Source organism: Python bivittatus, unplaced genomic scaffold, assembly GCF_059951505.1.
Source record: "Python bivittatus isolate LINGU-HERP-01145 unplaced genomic scaffold, Pbiv_v1 ctg000590_np1212, whole genome shotgun sequence".
Taxonomy (NCBI): domain Eukaryota; kingdom Metazoa; phylum Chordata; class Lepidosauria; order Squamata; family Pythonidae; genus Python; species Python bivittatus.
The window spans coordinates 28,993,078-29,011,340 of NW_028277086.1; the positions used below are offsets into that span (position 1 = coordinate 28,993,078).

General features: G+C 38.7%; 1 protein-coding gene across 1 annotated transcript in view; it reads right to left on the reverse strand.

Moving 5' to 3' along the window:
- STMN2 (stathmin 2) overlaps nt 1-16,544 on the reverse strand; it is a 31,287-nt gene extending 14,743 nt beyond the window's left edge. The window contains exon 1 of the mRNA XM_007439303.4: nt 16,455-16,544. Within this exon, the coding sequence (XP_007439365.1) occupies nt 16,455-16,473 (19 nt within the window). The 5' untranslated portion in view covers nt 16,474-16,544. The remainder of the gene's footprint in view (nt 1-16,454) is intronic.
- Between the last annotated feature and the right edge of the window lie 1,719 nt (nt 16,545-18,263).

Here is an 18,263-nt window from a genome sequence, read left to right on the forward strand (position 1 = left end):
TCTCCTTCTAGCACCCCCTCAATTCAATTTCATTCCAAATCACTTAATCAATTTTGTTTTTAATTACAGTCATTCTGCTGGAGGCTTCTAGTTCAGTCCTCTTCACTGAGTTCCAGAACATTTTAAAACTGTGCTTCAGAATTACTCTACCTCATTTAATCTTAACCATCCCCTTCTGTCTTTAACTACATTCTATGTATCCATCTTTTATTTTCTATACACATTATGCAATACCTTTCTCTCATCCTCTTTCTTCTCAAAAATTATTCTCCTATATAATTTTTTCTTATCCACAACCTCTTTCAACTCTTCCTTCCCCCAAGCATCTTCTTCTCTCATTAGTGCGATTCTGCACACTTCTGTGGCATTCTATAACATAATTCTTTTCTCTCTGTTCCAAATGCTTCTGCACTCTTGTTGCTTATATCCATACACCGTTCATTCTGTTGAGAGATCAATCTATCTTTTAATATTGTTTTCATACAGGCCTCATACTTAGTCATCCTGTGATTGTGCTACTTTTACACTAGTTTCTTTCATTACTTTCTTTGGTCCCATGTCGATTTTTCCCAATCCACTCTTGACATTATCCAAAATGGTTTGTCCCATATTCAGTCTCTTATCATCCTTCCTTCTTCACTGATTCTCTCAATCTTTCATCACAAAAAATAATCCATCAATTATGTTTTTTTGATTCATTCCTTTGCCATCCCTGTGTATGAAGAGATCTATGCTTATCTGAAACAAACATTCTTTTTTCTAAGCAGTCCACATTCTCCTTCATTCTTGGGTCTCTGAATGGCCAAATATTCTCCCATCTTCTCTCATCTCATTCCCACCCTCCATTCATGTCATTTAACAGAATAATTCCCCACATCACATTTATTCAGAATGTTGCAGTACTTTCTCAAAACTCATACTATTTTTGTCTATTATCATCATTCACTGAAGATAACATGCACTTGCCACCAACCTATGGATTCTTATTTTCATATGCATGCACAAAAAACCATGACTCTGATTCAGACATTCTGACATGTATATTAGCTCTTTCATTCAAAATTAAATCTATGCTGTCACATCCCTTTATAGATTCATATTCAGACCTTCATTTAGATCTATTACACTTCCTCTCTTTCTCTTAGTTTCACTGACCCCAAACATATTTTTCCTTTAATTTCATTCAATTCATAGTGTCTCCCATTTATTCTTCTCACATTGTAACTTTGTAATCTTCTGTGAGCTATAGTTGTTACCAGATTGGCCCATAAATATTGATCTCTCCAGTCATCATGGCTTTGGTCAACTGAGGGTTTTACATAATTGAAGCTTTTACATAACACTTTCTAATAGCATAGAAAAGGTGTAGACTAGGTTAGTCTTAGCTGTACCTGTACCATATGCAGCATTCTCTGCTAACAATAAGGGCAATATCAGTCATTTGTGGCACATTTTGGGCAGTATGTATGTCACAAACATGACTAAAACCTAGATTTACCCAAAGCATACTCACACTATTCTATTAGTGTGCTTGCTAATCAATTCTGTGTTGTCTGCATCCCACCAGCTTGGAGGTAACACACACTCAAACGTCTTACTTCAAAATTAAAATAAAACCAATGTACTCTAGCCTTCAGAATTTAAACTAAACTTTAGTTTAAAATTCAGTACTCATTAATAAATATAAAAATATTTTAACAAATATAAAAAATCATTAGGTAAAAGTCAAAGTACAGAAAGCCTTGAGTTGAGCTTTACTCATGTTTAAGTATAAGGTCACAACCACACCATCTTCTTTGCAACAGTATGGGAGTCATTTCCATAGACTTTCCAGTTAACCTACAACCATGGAATTCTTTGGTGATCTTCTGACCAAATATCTCATCAAGCCCACACAAGGTTGTCTATGTGCTGTCACCTATCCAGGCCTAACTAACTAACTAACTAACTAGGTGTAGTATAAAAAGAAAAACAATCTATCTAAACATTTGAAAATATCAGAATTAATTTTTCCTCAAATGAGAATATTAAAATGCTCTTCAACAGATTCCAGTCTGGAAGCTTTTAAATTTGTATAGAGAGTTTAATCTATGAGATATATAAACAAATGATATTAGTGATTATTGTAACATCAATCCTTTAAAGTAATACTAAAAAAAAAAAAAATCCATTATTGGGCTTTGATTTTCAGTGATTAGGCCTATTTCTGCCTCTGCATCTATTTTATAGGTTTGTTTTGTTGTTCTTGTCCTTTAGGCAACCTTTCCAGTATGTGTTTGTATTCCAACTGAATGTTCTGCTTTGGGAGAGACACCACAAAGGAAACAATGAGATTAAATTCATATGAACCATGAAATGCTGGCCACAGAAAGGTTGTATTTCTTTTAGCCTCCCATAAATGTATTTACATTGATCTCTCAGTGATTTCATTACCAAAAGCCGTCTCATGAAGTTTGAAGGTTAAGTGATCTGGATATGCTGGGTGCTTTCAATTTTATATTAACCATGCTGGCAGTTTAAAGCCTGTTTTCTCTTTTGTTATTGAACAGAATATTAAGGGCATTCATTAAGTTAATTAGGTTGGATTCAGTTTTTAAAAGGCAAAAAACAAAAAACAAAAACTTAAAGTAAGTGCACTGGCTGCCACCTTGTATGTACACTGATCCTCATCTTCTTCCTAAAATCTGCCTCCCTGCAAAAAAGGTTCAAGAAAAGAAAAATATGGTATTCTATTGATGCTTAATGATTTAATTTTCTTTATTAATGATTAATGATTTATCATTGTTTATTGATTTTAAAAAAGAGCAGCAATGTCAAGAAAGAGATGAAAATAACATAAAGGCAAAATAGATGCTGATTGCACACGGGTCTCCACAGGGACATCAAGAGAGTAAAAATTAGGTCCATGATCAATTAAAGCCCCACCCTTCATTTATGTACACTACACAATGCGTGTTAAAAAGAGTCAGGGCTTTGATCATGCAGTTGATTTTTTTGATACCTTCACCACACAGATGTCCCTGGTTTCATGTTATCTTCTCTACTTGTACTCATTGTATTCTCAACCCCCACCACCCACATGAGAGTTGTGGAATTTTTATCATTCTCCAGGGTGATAAGAACTTCTAAGGGATGAATGAGTTTCAAGAGAATGTCTTGCCTTTAATTCCAAATAAGTGTGAGGTATCAGGGGCTCTTTTCTGCCTCTCTCTCTCTCTCTCTCTCTCTCTCTCTCTCTCTCTCTCAATAGTTAATAAATATCTATGTTCCCATGAAGCATTCTGTTGAAGAAGAAAATAATGCTGGACTTCTAAATTGTAGTGCCTCAAGTTTCTTACAAGTTAACGGCTTTAAATATTTATTACCCTGTTCAATCCCATCCTCTTTCAAGAAGCTCATAAATGAACATATTTATGGAACATAATAATTCATGAAAGAAATTAGTCTAAAAAATAGTGACCACTCCAGAACCACCTACTTTCTTTGAGGTAAGTGTGGATGGAACTGCTTTAACTGATCCTGGTATTTTAAAGTATTTGAAAAGGAGTCATTCAGGTGGTGACCAAAGACACCAATGTATCAGCATCAACTCTGACTTGCCAGGGTTCAACTTCAGTCTATTTTCTCCTATCAAGTCCCTGACAGCCTCCAGGCACTGGGAAAAGGAGTTGACAGCATCTCCCCTACTGCCTAGGGTGGTGATGTGCAATTGGATATAATTGGCATATTGATGATACCATACCCTGAACCATCGAATGACCTCTCCCAGCAGCTTCATGTAGATGTTCAAAAGCAGAGGAGACAAGAAACTCCTGCAGCACCCCACAAGTCAGGGGCCACCAGGCTGACCTTTCCTCCCCCACGAAAATAGATTGGAGCCACACATTAAAAAAGTAGCAGAACCATTGCAAGATAATGACTCCAACCCCCAACCCTCACAGGCAGCCCAAAAGGATACCATGGTTGATGGTATCAAAAGCTGCTGAGGGATCTAACAAGACCAGGAGGGACATACTTCCTCCATCTAGATCCCAATACAGGTCATTCAGGAGAATGATCAATGCTATCTCCATCTCAAAACTGTCCTGAACCCTGACTGAAATGATCCAAGCAATCCACTTCCTATAGCGTGCTGCAAAGTTGGTCCACTATCACCAACTTACCCCCAACTTACACCACAACATCTGACCCAAGTATTTAAATCATGGCATTTGTGTGATGTCATCATCACATACATGTTGTGATTTTCCTCTGAAACCCCCCTTGGAGTCTAATTTCCAAAGCAATTTTTAAAGTATGTTTATTAAAATTTATTTTATACATATTTTTATAACATTTATTGAAGGTATGTAACTGTCTTCATATAGGCATTTTGTATGCACCTTTTCCTAATATAATATCAATTTTTAAGTTAAAAGGCAATGTGATATCCTGGATGAAAAACAAACCCCAGTATTACTGTCTATTTAAGCTTCCTGTCAATCTTTGCATTAAATGAAATATAAGTAAATAAATCATCTAGGATGTGTTGTACCTTTTTCCTTCAAGTCCAGATTCCAAATGACTCGTAATTTATACAGTTTTGTTCTCATATACTAAAGCTGTATAACAATTTTCACTATTAAAATAAAACCACTATTGAAATTTCATTAAACAAAGCAAAACTGACTCATTAACTTATATCAGAAGTGACTGTTACATACCAGTCTGTAAACAGATTTTCTATAGCTTGTTTTATTTGAATAAATGGAATTATATAATGAAAGTGCTTTTAAATGGCAAAGTCAGTTCAGGCCCTCTAGAATATTGCCTTTCTGACATCAAAATAACAAGAGAATAATCAGCATTCAAATTTCAATCCATTGTATCTTACATTTGTATACGCACCACATATTATTTGACAAAGGCACTACACAAAAGATTGGTCATTCATAAGTTAGATTGCCCCCGAAGAAAGAGGAAATCTTCTGAAATGCTCTACGTTTCAATAAATATCTTGTCTTGGGCTTCCTATAGAATTTTTGTCTCTTTTTCTCCAATTGTTACTGCTGAAGCTTCCTCTTGAAGTTCTTTGTCATTCATGTTTTAACCAGATTTCTAACTGGTGTTTGTTCTACATGGAGTGGAGAAAAATACAGACAGGTTTGGCCTTGTTTCTTATGGGAATATATGCACCCAACATCCAGTATCTATATCATTATTAACCCTAACCTGGCTAGTTTCTTTAGCCACTGTTTTCTCAATTGGCTTGGTCAATTTGTAATTGACAGCTCAGTTTAAAGGACCCAACAGTTGCCAAATTAAAGCCAAATGCTGCAGTAGCAGAAGGATGGAGAATGCTTGTATTCTTGGTAACACATATTCAGCTCAATTTGTTTGCTAACAGGTCATGAACACTCAATTGTGAGCAGAGATGGCAGCACTCAGAATTTTCAAATAACAGAGTTCAAATCACAGTACACTTGCAAACTATCTACATATGGGTAAATGTTCTGATCCAGTATCAGACAAAAGCTAATGACAGTTTATATGCCCCTTTGTGGCAAAGGGGAATAGAACTCTGAAGAAAAATAATAGTTCAGTAACGGCCCATCTTTACTCTTCAGGTAGTGATAATTTGGATGTGGAGAGAGGAATAGTTTGGCACCAAGTAGGCGATTTTATCAATATCAAAAAGTTTGGGCTTTTATTTCAATCTTCCCTGATCTGAGGCCTTCTAGATAAGCTGTCTGAACTTCCACAATTTCCAGCCAAGATGGTCAAAATGTCATGTTGACTGGAAATTATGGGAGTAAGTCCAATGAACCTGAAGGTGGTAAGTCAGGGAAGTCTTACTTATACATGCAGTTGCCAGTCATCAAAGTTAACATTATTCAGACAAAGAGAAATGAAGTGGTCCATGTGGAGGCATAACTCATCCCTGAAAATATATGTTATGAAGAAGTGCTTTTGGCAATCTCTCTGCACAGACCATGGACCTGACCCTACTTATGGAATTAGTGTAGTAGTGCTGGTGAACGCTTATGCATGGTAACTTATCCATGAATCTTTCTGACACAGAATTCATAATCCCGGGGGGGGGGGGGGGGGCAGGGCTGCAGGGCATAATCCCAAAAAATCAAGATGGTAGCTCCAATGTAAAACAACAGGCAGAACAACACAGATAAAAAAATAGGTGGCACTTTGAGCACACTGATGTAGCTGCCAGGTGGACATTTTTGACTACATCCTGTGGACACTCTTGCTTTGTAGACTAACCTGGATAAATAAGCTAAACACCTATCCTGTTTTACAATGCCATTAAAGATCTATTTATAAAATAAGTTCCACAATATAATATTTTGTTCCAGTGTCATTTTCAGTACTTTGTGTGAGAAGAGTAATCCCAGATTAAAAATATTCATGACCCGTGCCCCTGTTCCGCTCTCAAATTCTATTCTATTCTATTCTATTCTGACACAGCAGCATAATAACTATCATGAGTAAGAAATGTCTCCAACAGAGATGAAAAAGAATCCTGGTTTTGTTTCTGGATTGCCCTGGGATACCCTACCAAAACACATCTTATCAGACTTAAAACTGGTTGAGGTAGGAAGTAAGCATAGGCTTCTGGATTTCATCTGCAAAAAGCAGACAAAGCTTATCATTATAATTCTGCACTCTACCAAAATATGGTTTCTTAGAAAAGTTGTAAGTTCAGCCTGAGGCTGTGATGCATAAGCCATTGAGTGGGTATATAAGACCTTAAACTTTAGCACATTATGCACATGAGAAGATTTAAATTGTACAGCAGAACAATTTGACTTAAATCTGAAGCTGGATAATGATAGTGGTTGGATATATGTTATATATATATATATATATATATATATATATATATATATATAAAATATTGATATATAAACTGAATATATAATATGATTCAGTATTGTTTATGCTGTACACATTCATACTGCATTCAACTGGGTCTGTGGACTTTCCATATTTGTGTGTGCGCACATGCCTTTGAGTCAGTATTGACTCCTGGTGACTGCCTGGACTAGCCCCTGCAGTTTTCTTGGCAAGATTTCGGAAGTAGTTTGCCATTGCCTCCTTCCTAGGGTTGAGAGAGTGTGACTGGCCCAAGGTCACTCAGCTGGCTTCGTGCCTAAAGTGGGACTAGAACTCATAATCTCCTAGTTTCTAGCCTGATGCCTTAACCACTATACCAAACTGGCTCTTCTTTCTACATTTATAGACAATTTAAAGCAATCAGACAAAAGTATTGTTGCCCATTGGAACACATGCTCATATTTTATATTCCACTATCTACAGTATAACCAGGAACAATTGGATACAAATGAACATACGTTGATTAAACTGACTTTTTTCCCCAGATTTTTCATTACAGGAATGGCAAACCATACCATGGAAAGACAGGAAATAAAGAAGTGTTTCCTTCTCAGGCTTTATTGCTAAATAAAATGGGGAGAAATTTTTTTTAAAAAGTGCCATTATTGCATCTCTTGGACAAATCTTTTAGAAAAATTATAAATGCAGGCATAAATCTCACTAGGTTTAACATATGATCCGGAAGTCACATCTTGTTGGGGGTGTGTGGGGGGAGGCAATGTACATTGCATGAGAAAGGATCCAGATTCAACCCTGGACACCTATAGATAGGAGAGTTGAAAATGAAATTTCCTACTTGAAATATGGATAGCTGCTGGAAATCAAGGAAGGCCAACCAACATAACCATAATAATTCCTAGATGGGCAACTTGTTGAAGAGTGTTCCATAGCTGCTCTAATAAATAACTGAAGGGGCTGGGTGTCTAGGGACTTCCTGTTCACGAAATAGCTGCCGTGGGCATGACTAGTCCCAAGACATCCATTCACCAGGAGGGAAACTGATGAGGTTGTTTGCCTATTTCCACTAATCCTCCAGGATGGTCTTTAACATTCCAGTTTGTCTTTTTTTAAAGAATCCAACCAACCAACACACTGGGAATAAATACCATCAGGTTGTAGGAAAGAATATATTTTATAGTAAAGATAGTGAAATGAACATCTATAATTATGTCCTTTCCCAGTTAATTATTGACAATAAAATATATTTTTTAAAATAAGAATGCTTCTTTGAGCAGAGTCAGACTCTCATGGCCCTTCCAACTAATGGACTGATGCCAGGCCAAATTTTCATTGACTCCATCATCTGCCAATCTGTGGATGATCATTTGGGGAGGGGGCTTTGCTCTGGGGTTTGAGCCAAGATCCAGCCCTTGATAACCACAATTCTCTATTTCCTGATACTCCCTTTTCTCTTCCTTACTGCATTTTTGAAACTCTCTTTTTTATTCCTTTTGTATGAAGGATGCTGATGAAATGGCTTGCACAGGATTTTAGAAAGCAGTCCTACAAAAGCATGCAATTCTTAAGTTACCTTGCTCTAGACTGAGCAACATGAAGCCTCAGAGCTACTAAATTCCATTAATCCCTCTTTTTCTTTGTGGGTTTCTTACAGGAACTATTGTCAAAAATTAAAAATATAGTATAAATCCTAAAGGAGGTCTCAGTTGAAACACAAAGAAACCCAATAATCCCCTAAACCTCAAGGGAAAAGTGCAGAAAATCCTGCCTAACCAACTGGATTATCTGGACCTCTTTCAGTCAGGATTCAGACCTTGTTATAGCACTGAGATGCCATTGGGCATATTTGTTCATCACTTCTGGAGGGACTGGGATGGTGGAGGTGCACTGTCCTGGCCCTCCTGGCTATCTCAGTGGCTTTGGTTCTGGATCTTTGGTTCTGGATGGGACTGCACTTCCCAGACAGAGTTGGTACACAATTTGGGGGTCCTTCTAGACTCTCAATTATTGCACAAAGAGCAAGTGGCAGCTGTTACTAAGGGGGTCTTTTACAGGTCCATCTTGTATGCCAATTGCACCTATGCCTAGACCAGGAGGTCCTAATCTCTGCCACTCATGCTTTCATCACCTTTCATCTGGATTACTGCAATGTGTTCTGCATACAGCTGCCCTTGAAGATGATTTGGAAGACAACTGGTCCACAATGCCACAGCATGAGTAGTTATAAGCCTGCCTTAGTATGCTATGTAACCCCTATACTCTGCAAACTGAACTGGCTCCCAGAAGGCTTCTGGATGCCATTCAAGGTGCTGATCATCACCTTTTAAGACTTTCATGGCATAGGACCAGATTATCTGCCTATTTATAATAATTTCTGCCCATCCCATGAGGTCTGACAGAATGGACGTGGTACAGGTCCCTTAAACATTGTCATCTAATAGGACCCAGGAAGTGTCTTCTCTTGTCATGGTGCCTGCTCTCTGTAACACCATACCCCCTGAAATTCAGAAGGAATTTGCTAGCCTATTGTAAACACCTGATTCTTCCCCTGGCATTGGGCTACATTGTGAGATGAGGCCATCTCCTTTTGATTATATGTTGACTGACTTGCTCTGAGCATGTTGGGTGGTTTTTAAATGGTTTTGTTTTCTTACTATTGGCTTTTCTGTTTGTGAGCTGCCCAGAGTTGTGTGTTGAGTGTGCAGTCACATAAATTTAAAAGATACATAAATAAATACATAAACCCACATGTGGGACCCAGGTGTGGCTCTTATCCACCCATGCTCTAACAAAATTGTCTACATTTCACGAAATTACCATTTCTTATACACCTTGGGGACAGCCACAACAGGTAAAATGAGATAGAAGTGATATGTTTGTTTGTATTTTCTCTTTCATACAAGAGAAAACAATATATAACTCTTTGCACATAGAATGAAAGGAACAGTATAAAGTGTGGCTGCTGGATTGCTGTAAACAAGCATCTGCAGAATATACTCTGCCCAACCTATAAAGAGGAGACTATATAAGTTTTCTCTGAAAAGTAGGCCTCCAGATAGTTGAAAAGTGAGTTTAAAATCTAAAACTAAAGTGAGTTTGGTTCAACAATAAAGCTCACCTCATTAGAATAATGGGAGTTGTCCAATGTATTTGTAGAGTATGATGTCCTAGCAACAGAAAAACTATTATTGACAAAAGTATTTTGAAGATATGGCCCAAAGTTTCAAGCAAACATAAACAATGTATTCATTATTAAATAAAGTCTATTTAGATAACTATGTTTTAAAAGTTGTCCCACTTTTAAAACTGATAATTATGCATACTTTTTATTTCTATTTTGAAATATTGTTTAAATTTCCAGGCAAGGAGGACACAATTACATGATGCATAGTAAAATATTAATACAGTAATTAACAATTATAATATTTATAATTAATATTAATGCACTAGTAGGTACTATTTTATTTGTGTATGATTATTTAATAATGAATAAATATCAAATTAATTAATAACTAATTATTATTAAATAAACTTACTACTTGTAGACCTCAGTATATTATGGGGTAAGATCAAGAAGTAGGTAATATGCTGAAATGGCTAAGGTGTTGAACTAGGACCAGGGACTCCCAGGTTCAAATCTATTCCCAGCCATGGGAGATCACTGGGTGACTTCAGTCCAGTAATGTGGGATGTTGCTGTGGAGGAAAGTGTGGGAGGCTGTACTCTGTATGCCACCTTGAGCTCCTGATGGAAAGATAGCATACACCTCTAAGAAATAAATAAAAGAATGGATGGCAAAGCTAATTATCTTTTGAAAGGATTTAGATGAATATGTTATAACCACGTAACTGTAGCTTGACAGGTTTTATTATTGATAAAATTTGTGGGTGTGAGATTATTCCTTGAAAGTTGAATCTGTGTCAACTTTCCTCAACCAGGGGTGTGTCAGCATGTTGGACTTTAACTCCTGTAACCCACAACCCATCAGCATTTTAAAAAATTCCTAAATGCCATGTTGCTGAAAGTCAACAATAAAATGATCCACTGCTTATGAAGTGTTTTGAACAGATTTAAAGTGAATATGAGGGAGTTCTCATGAAACCTCCTCTTATTCATGTTCCTCTCCAAATATTATTATGTTCTTTTGGATTTAAAACTGAAGCAAGATTTACTGAAATATACTTCCTGTTTGAAATGTTTCAGGGAAAAAAAGCTTAATTACAGGACTCTAGGAAAATGCTCCTGAACAAGCTTTATTGTTCTTGTAGTTGGACAATGGATAATGTGAACAAGCAACTAAAGTCTTATTAAATAATCATTTAGGCTCTTTTAAAAAGCAGTCGATATGCTTTTTATATATTGGAAAGTTGGGAGGAGTGGCAATTTGAAAGAAGTAGAAAGCATATCTGATTTATTATAACTTTGGCACAGTATGTCAGCATATTTTTCTTTGATGGGTGATTGCTTTGATTTTCTATTGGAATAGTTTAGGTTTAATTTACCAGCACTGATCAATTATTTTATTTTCCTCTGAGAATTTATCTCAATGTCAATGTGGTGAACTGAACAGAGCAGAACTGTAACTGGTGCCTTCATTTCCTGCAGGGTCCAGGTACTTTCTCCCTGTTCTAGAATGAGCTCATCCGAGGAAAAAAGACAATGTGTGGAAGTATCATACTTGAGATTGGTTTTGGATCCTCAGGATATACCCTCTGTGGCTGTTAATCTAAATCCATCTCCTTCCCTGTAATTGGAGCAGATTTGGGGTTAAACAAACATCACATACCCTTGCTACAGCAATTTCGTTTAATCTCTCATCTTACCATAAATCACAGTGAAGATAACTACTAAGTGGTTTATATACTTTTCTCAATCCTACTTTGGAAGAAATGGCAAGATAAAAATTCAATCAATTTGCTGCCTTATAGGTTAGAACTCAACCCTACATATAGCTGAAAGAAATCTCAGAATATATCAAAATCAATGTCATGACTTTCTTAGACCTATCACATGTTATACATGCTAACTTCAGAGATCAGCCTAGGGTAACAGAGAAATTATGCTAGCTTTGCCCACTCAATGTTTTCTAGTGAGACTGAATTATGATACCCATAATTTCAAAATTGCTGGAGGACTCAGTTGCTTGCTTGCAGAAGGTTCTTGAAATTAGATGGAAGACCCTGTGAAATTGAGTTGAGGACCCTGATTGCTCTGCCCTAAAGCACCAAATGTTTTCCCAAATGAGTCAAACTTTTTGAAAACTAGTTTATTTCAGTTGAAAGTAAAACACATGCTTAAAACTCTTCTATTTACATCAATGGATGAAAAGTATAATTTTGGCTGGATCTTGCTTATTATGTGTATTAGGACACACTGGAAGAAAATAATATGAATAGGATGTACAATTAGTATTTCAGAAATTTAGAAAATAATATTACAAATAACCAAAATCAGTAGCGAAATGTAATGTGGCAAAAAGAAACAGAAATATTTGATACTTATCAGTTGGGCACTCCCATTTCATAACACTAAAACCGTTTCTAACAGTGAAAATTATACATGTAAAAAAGATAAAAGCATCACAATTTAACACATCTAGTCACATTATCCCATTCATCTTTGGTTAATTAAAAAGGTGCTGAAACAACAATGATTTAACCTGCCTTAGGATTACCAAAAACGACTTTTTCTAAGAAGGGTGTTCCATTCAACCTGGATGCTGAAGGCCTGTTACTGATGTTTCATGATACAAGCTTTTGAAGTAGTTGCAATTCTATTCACTCATGATTCCCAGCAAGCACTTCTGAACAAAGTGCAAAGTAAATCTATGTAACTGATGGCTAAATGTAACCTCCATACCAAGTGACTTTATAACAAATCTTTTATTGGTAGTAAAATGTTAAGTCAGCTAAACCTGGTTCTAATTAGATGTGACCTCCTTTTTATTTCACAAAGAAAGAGATGCCTCTGAGGATATGCAGGTCCCTTTTTTCACAACTCAAATATTAGGGATGTGCAAGTGTTCTATGCACAAATTGCTCCATGGAATATTTAGCATTGGGATGTCCATGCCTGAACTACAACGTGCCTGTTTCTAGAATTTTGATCCACGCATGGGATGAAATGGGGCTGTTTTGTTCTGCCTAGAGTAGTGGTTGGAGAGTAGAGAAAAGTGAAGGATATTGGTGGGTGGTGGAAGTGGGGGGGGGGAAGGAAGGAAGGGATACCTGGGAAAATGAAGATGGGTAGGCCAGTATGATACATTACTTTGGGACACTGGTGGTGGTGACTGAGGGACAGAAGAAAGGTGGGGGGAAGATGGGAGTGGATGGATATGCTGCACTGAGAATTGTGGAAGAGAAAACACACAGCAGCATTGCCCTTCTCACCTTAGCTGGCTTTTGTTTTGTCTGAAACCTGAAACAACTGAAATGCTCTGGGTTTTGGTTTAGCTAACCTGTGACTGACCTGAAATGGTTCTGCAGAACTTCTGGAATTTGATGGTTTCTTGTAGGGATTCAAAACAAAACATTCCCATTTCATGCCCACACCTAGCTGTAATTGAAATTGCTCCAGGGGAGAGTGTTTCCATCTTTGAGAATAGTGCATCTAAATAGCGTCACTGGAAGTCTTCATTGCAAGAGTGAGACTTCACAAGGCTGTCATGGCAGACAGTTGCCCTGTATCATGAATGAGGAGAAATCTATTATAAGTTCAGTATCTATTTCTTTATCAGTTCATTACTCAATTTTCCTCTGAAGCACATTGTGTGTATTATAAGTAATTGCAGTAATTGCTTTTAGATGCGTCAATTACAGCCTTCCATCTACATGAGAATCAACCCCCTGTTTTGTCTAATCCCTAACACTCAGACATTAGCCAGATAATGTTGCCCTAGGCTGAGTACCACATATTTGCTCTTATCCTGACAGATTTTCTAAAGATTTTAATTTTAATTTAACAGATTCTGCCTTATCCCTTTTCAGGGGAAAAGTCATAGACCACCCAACCCCCATCAAGACAAAAAGTGGTAGTCATACCTATACAAGGGAGAGAGGGAACAGCTGGGTTATGCTTGTAAATATGAAAAAAGTTATTTCAGATTTAGATGAGTTAGATATTAAGATTTTTTTTTTTTCCTGAGAAGCTTCCCCCCGGTTGAAACATAAGAATGAAGTATTATTAATGTAATCGGAAAAATGGAAGCTTTTTATATTGTAATGCAATTAATTATCCAAGGAAAACAGGACAAGTAGCAGCTTTAATATATGATAGCAAGAAGACTGAATAATAGAATAACTGGATCTATTAATCAGCAGACCTCTGGATGCCTCTCATCTGTATTTGAGGAGTCTTTACAGCCATGGTGCCCAAATTCAGAAAATGGGCCTCCTGCAGTGATCAGTCTCTGACCGAGGAGGCCAAATTATCAATACTGATTTCCGGATTGCTGCATTGGGGAGGGGAAGGAACGGGTGTGAGCAAGCACTGCGGGGCTGGCCAGACTGATGGCTCCTGACTGCTTGTATTTGCATATGCAGCCGTCTGATACCCTACCCGGAGTAACAAAGCCCTCTTCCACCAGGTTGAAATGGCTCCTGCTGCTGCGCTTAATATTTTGAAGCCAAAACAGAGCAATATTTAATGAAAGGGCATCCGTGGGCATTCCTATTAATTCTGAACACATGAGCTAAAAGCATCTAGGAGGACAACATCGGTGACAAGGCTTTTGTTTCCTGGAAGCAAGAGCAGGGGAAAATGATGTTTTCCTCCAGTTCTGCCCCGATGAGTTATGGGTGGGCCAACTTAGTAAGTTAGTATTCTGACAAAACATCTCTTTCCATATATTTTGTTTCTGCAAAAGGAGAAAGGAATGTGATTAAAAAAAAAAAGTCTCTGCAAAGTGTGTGATGTTATGGTAGCCAATCCATGTCTCTTCTGTGCTTCCTGAGATCCACCACACCCTTTACTGCAGTATCACTTTTCTCCACGGGTTTTATTGCAGACTCAGACAAGAATAAAATAAAGGCTAAGGAGAAAGGGTTGGAAGGAGGTGAGAGGAGACAGTTCCAGCCATTGCACTCTGCAAAACGCTGCTAAATTAGAGGATTTGAGGAAGGATAATCTTTCTTGATATCCCTTGCTAAAGCATGGTGGATTACTCCGACACTCCCAGCCCTGCAGTCCTGATTCCTGGAGAGCGCTCCAGCGCACTGCAACCTTTTCCTTCTTAGATGCAAAGGGCGGGAGCGTGCAGTACAGGGGTGTGGCCGAGGTTTATTGACTCTGCATGGAAAAAAATAAAGGCGGGGGGGGGGAGCTTTTGCTCCAGTCAGACAAAATAAGAACAAACTCGCTGGAGGCATTGTAATGGGTAGGCAATTATAGAGAAGGGGAAGAGGAAGAGGAAGCTAATCCAGTGACCTACTTCACGGGCTGCATATTTCATGGGCGGAGAAAAGATCAAGAGGGATCCCCAGAAACAAATGGTTGTAGCAGACCAGCAAGATAATTCGAAAAATAAGCAATCGCGCTATAGGAAGAATCTGGGGGAAGGGGCAGCCTTTGCTTTGATGTCCTCCGCTCCTTTCGTGCGTCTTTCTCGCTAGCCGGGGGGAGGGGGAGAAGGGAGGGGCGATTTCCCCCAGGGCTCCTGCGAGGCGGGGGCGCGCCGGCGGCGGCGGCGGCGGCGGCGAGATGGGTGGGGTCGGTCTGCATTGTGCTCGGCTGCCGGAGCGGGTGGCGTCGGACTCTGCAGGTGCGCTATCGCCGGGAACGCCCGGAGCACTGGCTCAGCGCGAGCCTTACACAAAGCCACCGCCAGCCACCGCCACCCCAGCCCGAAATGCCCTCGCTGCCGAAGAGCAAGCAAAAAAGCAAGTGACACAGAAACGCACACACCACTTCCACCTTTCGCACAAAGGCACTCGAAAGCAGCGCGGTCTCATTCGGATCCCGGCCCCCTCTTGCAACAGCCCTCGCCAAAGGAAATGTTGTCTGTCCCCATCGCATCCACGTGGCGGGCGTCTTGGCTAGTGAAGGCGACTGGCCAGGTTCCCCGCACACATTGTACAAAGGTCGCTCGCCTCGGTCCTGCGAAAGGGTCGCAGAGACTCGACCGATCGGCAGAATCGGATGTCTGGGGGCGAGCGAGGGGGAGGCTGGAAACAAGTCAGCCCAAAACACACAATAACTTATTGCTTTGCTCTACGTTACCCCCCGGAGCAGCATTTTCTTAAGCCCCTAAAGAGACACCTGATTTATCCGACGTTAGGTCGAAGAAACACGACTAAGATTTAAGTCGGATTGCAACGAAGTACTTCGGCTGAAAAGCTTTGTGGATCAGGCTATTAAAAAGGCTGAAATAAAAAATCTTGAAGTAAAGCATAGACTTAAGACCTCGGCTGCTTAGCCCTCTCCCGATATGGCTTTTAGAAAAACCAAGACTAATAATAATAATAATAATAATAATAATAATAATAATAATAATAATAATAATAATAATTTTCCCTTTTATAAATACAATTCAGCACCAAGGACAGCAGAAAGGGGATGGTTTGGAAAGAGAGGCTGTTATGCCGAAGAGAACGCTCTGTATTTCTTACCCATCGCAGTTTTAGCCATTGTAGGCGCTACAGATGCTCCGAGCTTGCGAAGGCAACGAGGTCCAGCTACAGCAGTGGAGAGAGCGCGCGCGCGAGGAGACTAAGGCACTGAGTCAGCAGAGCGGGGCTGTGCAAAAGAAGGAGCAAGAGGCAGGAGCCCATGAATAATTATCACTCCTCAGCCTAAGCAGATTGGCTCGAGAGGTCCCCTGACATGACTCCTGCAGAAGCAGATTCTCTGAGCATTAAATATTGATCTGCCTGTAGTGCTGGAGTACAAAGTGCCAGAATGCAGTTTGAAATGGAAATGGGCCTTGGAGTGGTGTGTTCCCCCTTTACTTTTGCTTTGATAGTACATTCCATGTCAAGCGCTTAATGTCCTACAAGAAAAACCTATTGGTCTTGAAATCTCTGGCTGTTGCTATATGTAAAACATGCACAGATGCATTGGAAGACAGTTTTGGGGCACTAACAGAACAAGGAGGGGAAGTGGAGAGATTTGAAGGCTGTTTGTTTTCTGTTTATCCACTTTGCATAATGCTGATGCTTGCACCTATATACTGACCTTATATACTTGTGGCTGAAATGTTATATATGCTTATCTATGGGTAGGGCCTACTGAACCCAGTATTGTAATCTGGAATTTAATTAGGATTGGATATATATTGGATCACATTATTTCTGAACACATTAACACATTCAGTGCTTTTGTCTTCTCTTTCTTTTTATACCTGGATATGTCATAGAAATAGTTTAAAAAAAAGTGTGTGGGGGATTACTACTGTTTTATTGCCTTTCAGTAATTTAGAACTATAACAAAGTACAGGATAATTGCTTGGTTTAACTTTCACATATTGTCTATCTGTGATAGTGACAAGTAGGGGATTCTTTTCACTGGAGTACAGGGAACTAGTAACTAGGCCTGATGGGTATGAATTTGAAATATTCCTTCTTGCCCTCTCCTTTCACTATTCAACCAGTGAGGGGTTCCTGCAGCTGACAAGATGTTCCCTGAAGTTTAGAGAGGTCCAAGATGGTGCTGTTATTGAAGTCCATATTTTTTAAAAAGGTCTTTTGCTTTGCGACACAAACATCTCTAATGTATTATCTGATTTAACATGTTCTTCTAACATGCTCTTCTTCAGCTCATTAATGGGAAAAATACTTTGTCACAACTGTCTATAATGAAATCCAAGATCAGAATGGGAAATCTTTCTTTTTTTGTCAAGAATCTCCATTGGGGTTGTATGCTGTGAGTTGATGGAGCTGAAGCCAAATAGGGCTGAAGTCATTTCTTTTCTGCCTTGCTTTCCAGTATGTCCTTTTATCCACTCTCTTTTTGATACTGCCTCATTCCTTCTAGGCCCTGTTGAGATAAGATTTCTTCAAGGTAGAGACACCATTCCTGACCATTGAAAAGAAATGTTGGATCCATATGCTCCTCCAAATGCAAGCTGAATAGAGATAAGCTATCATTTCCACACAAAATATGTTAGCTATGCATCCTCTTTCCTATTAAACATCAACTCCATCTTGAGTGGATTATTTTTTTAAATCAATTTTATCAAACATAAGACCTGGATTAAATGACTGTATTACTGACTACTCAAGATGTTTAGGAGATAGGGGATCCCTGTTGGGATTTTGAAAAATGGGATTGAATGATTCTTGGTATTGTCTGAAGAAGCTTAGCATGATTTGGCCATAACTGGGAATTAGACATCCATAACTACTTCACAACAGTTGCCATTCATTGATCAGTAAATCCACTTATGGATAAATCTGCATGATCTAAACTGCTCCCTTGCT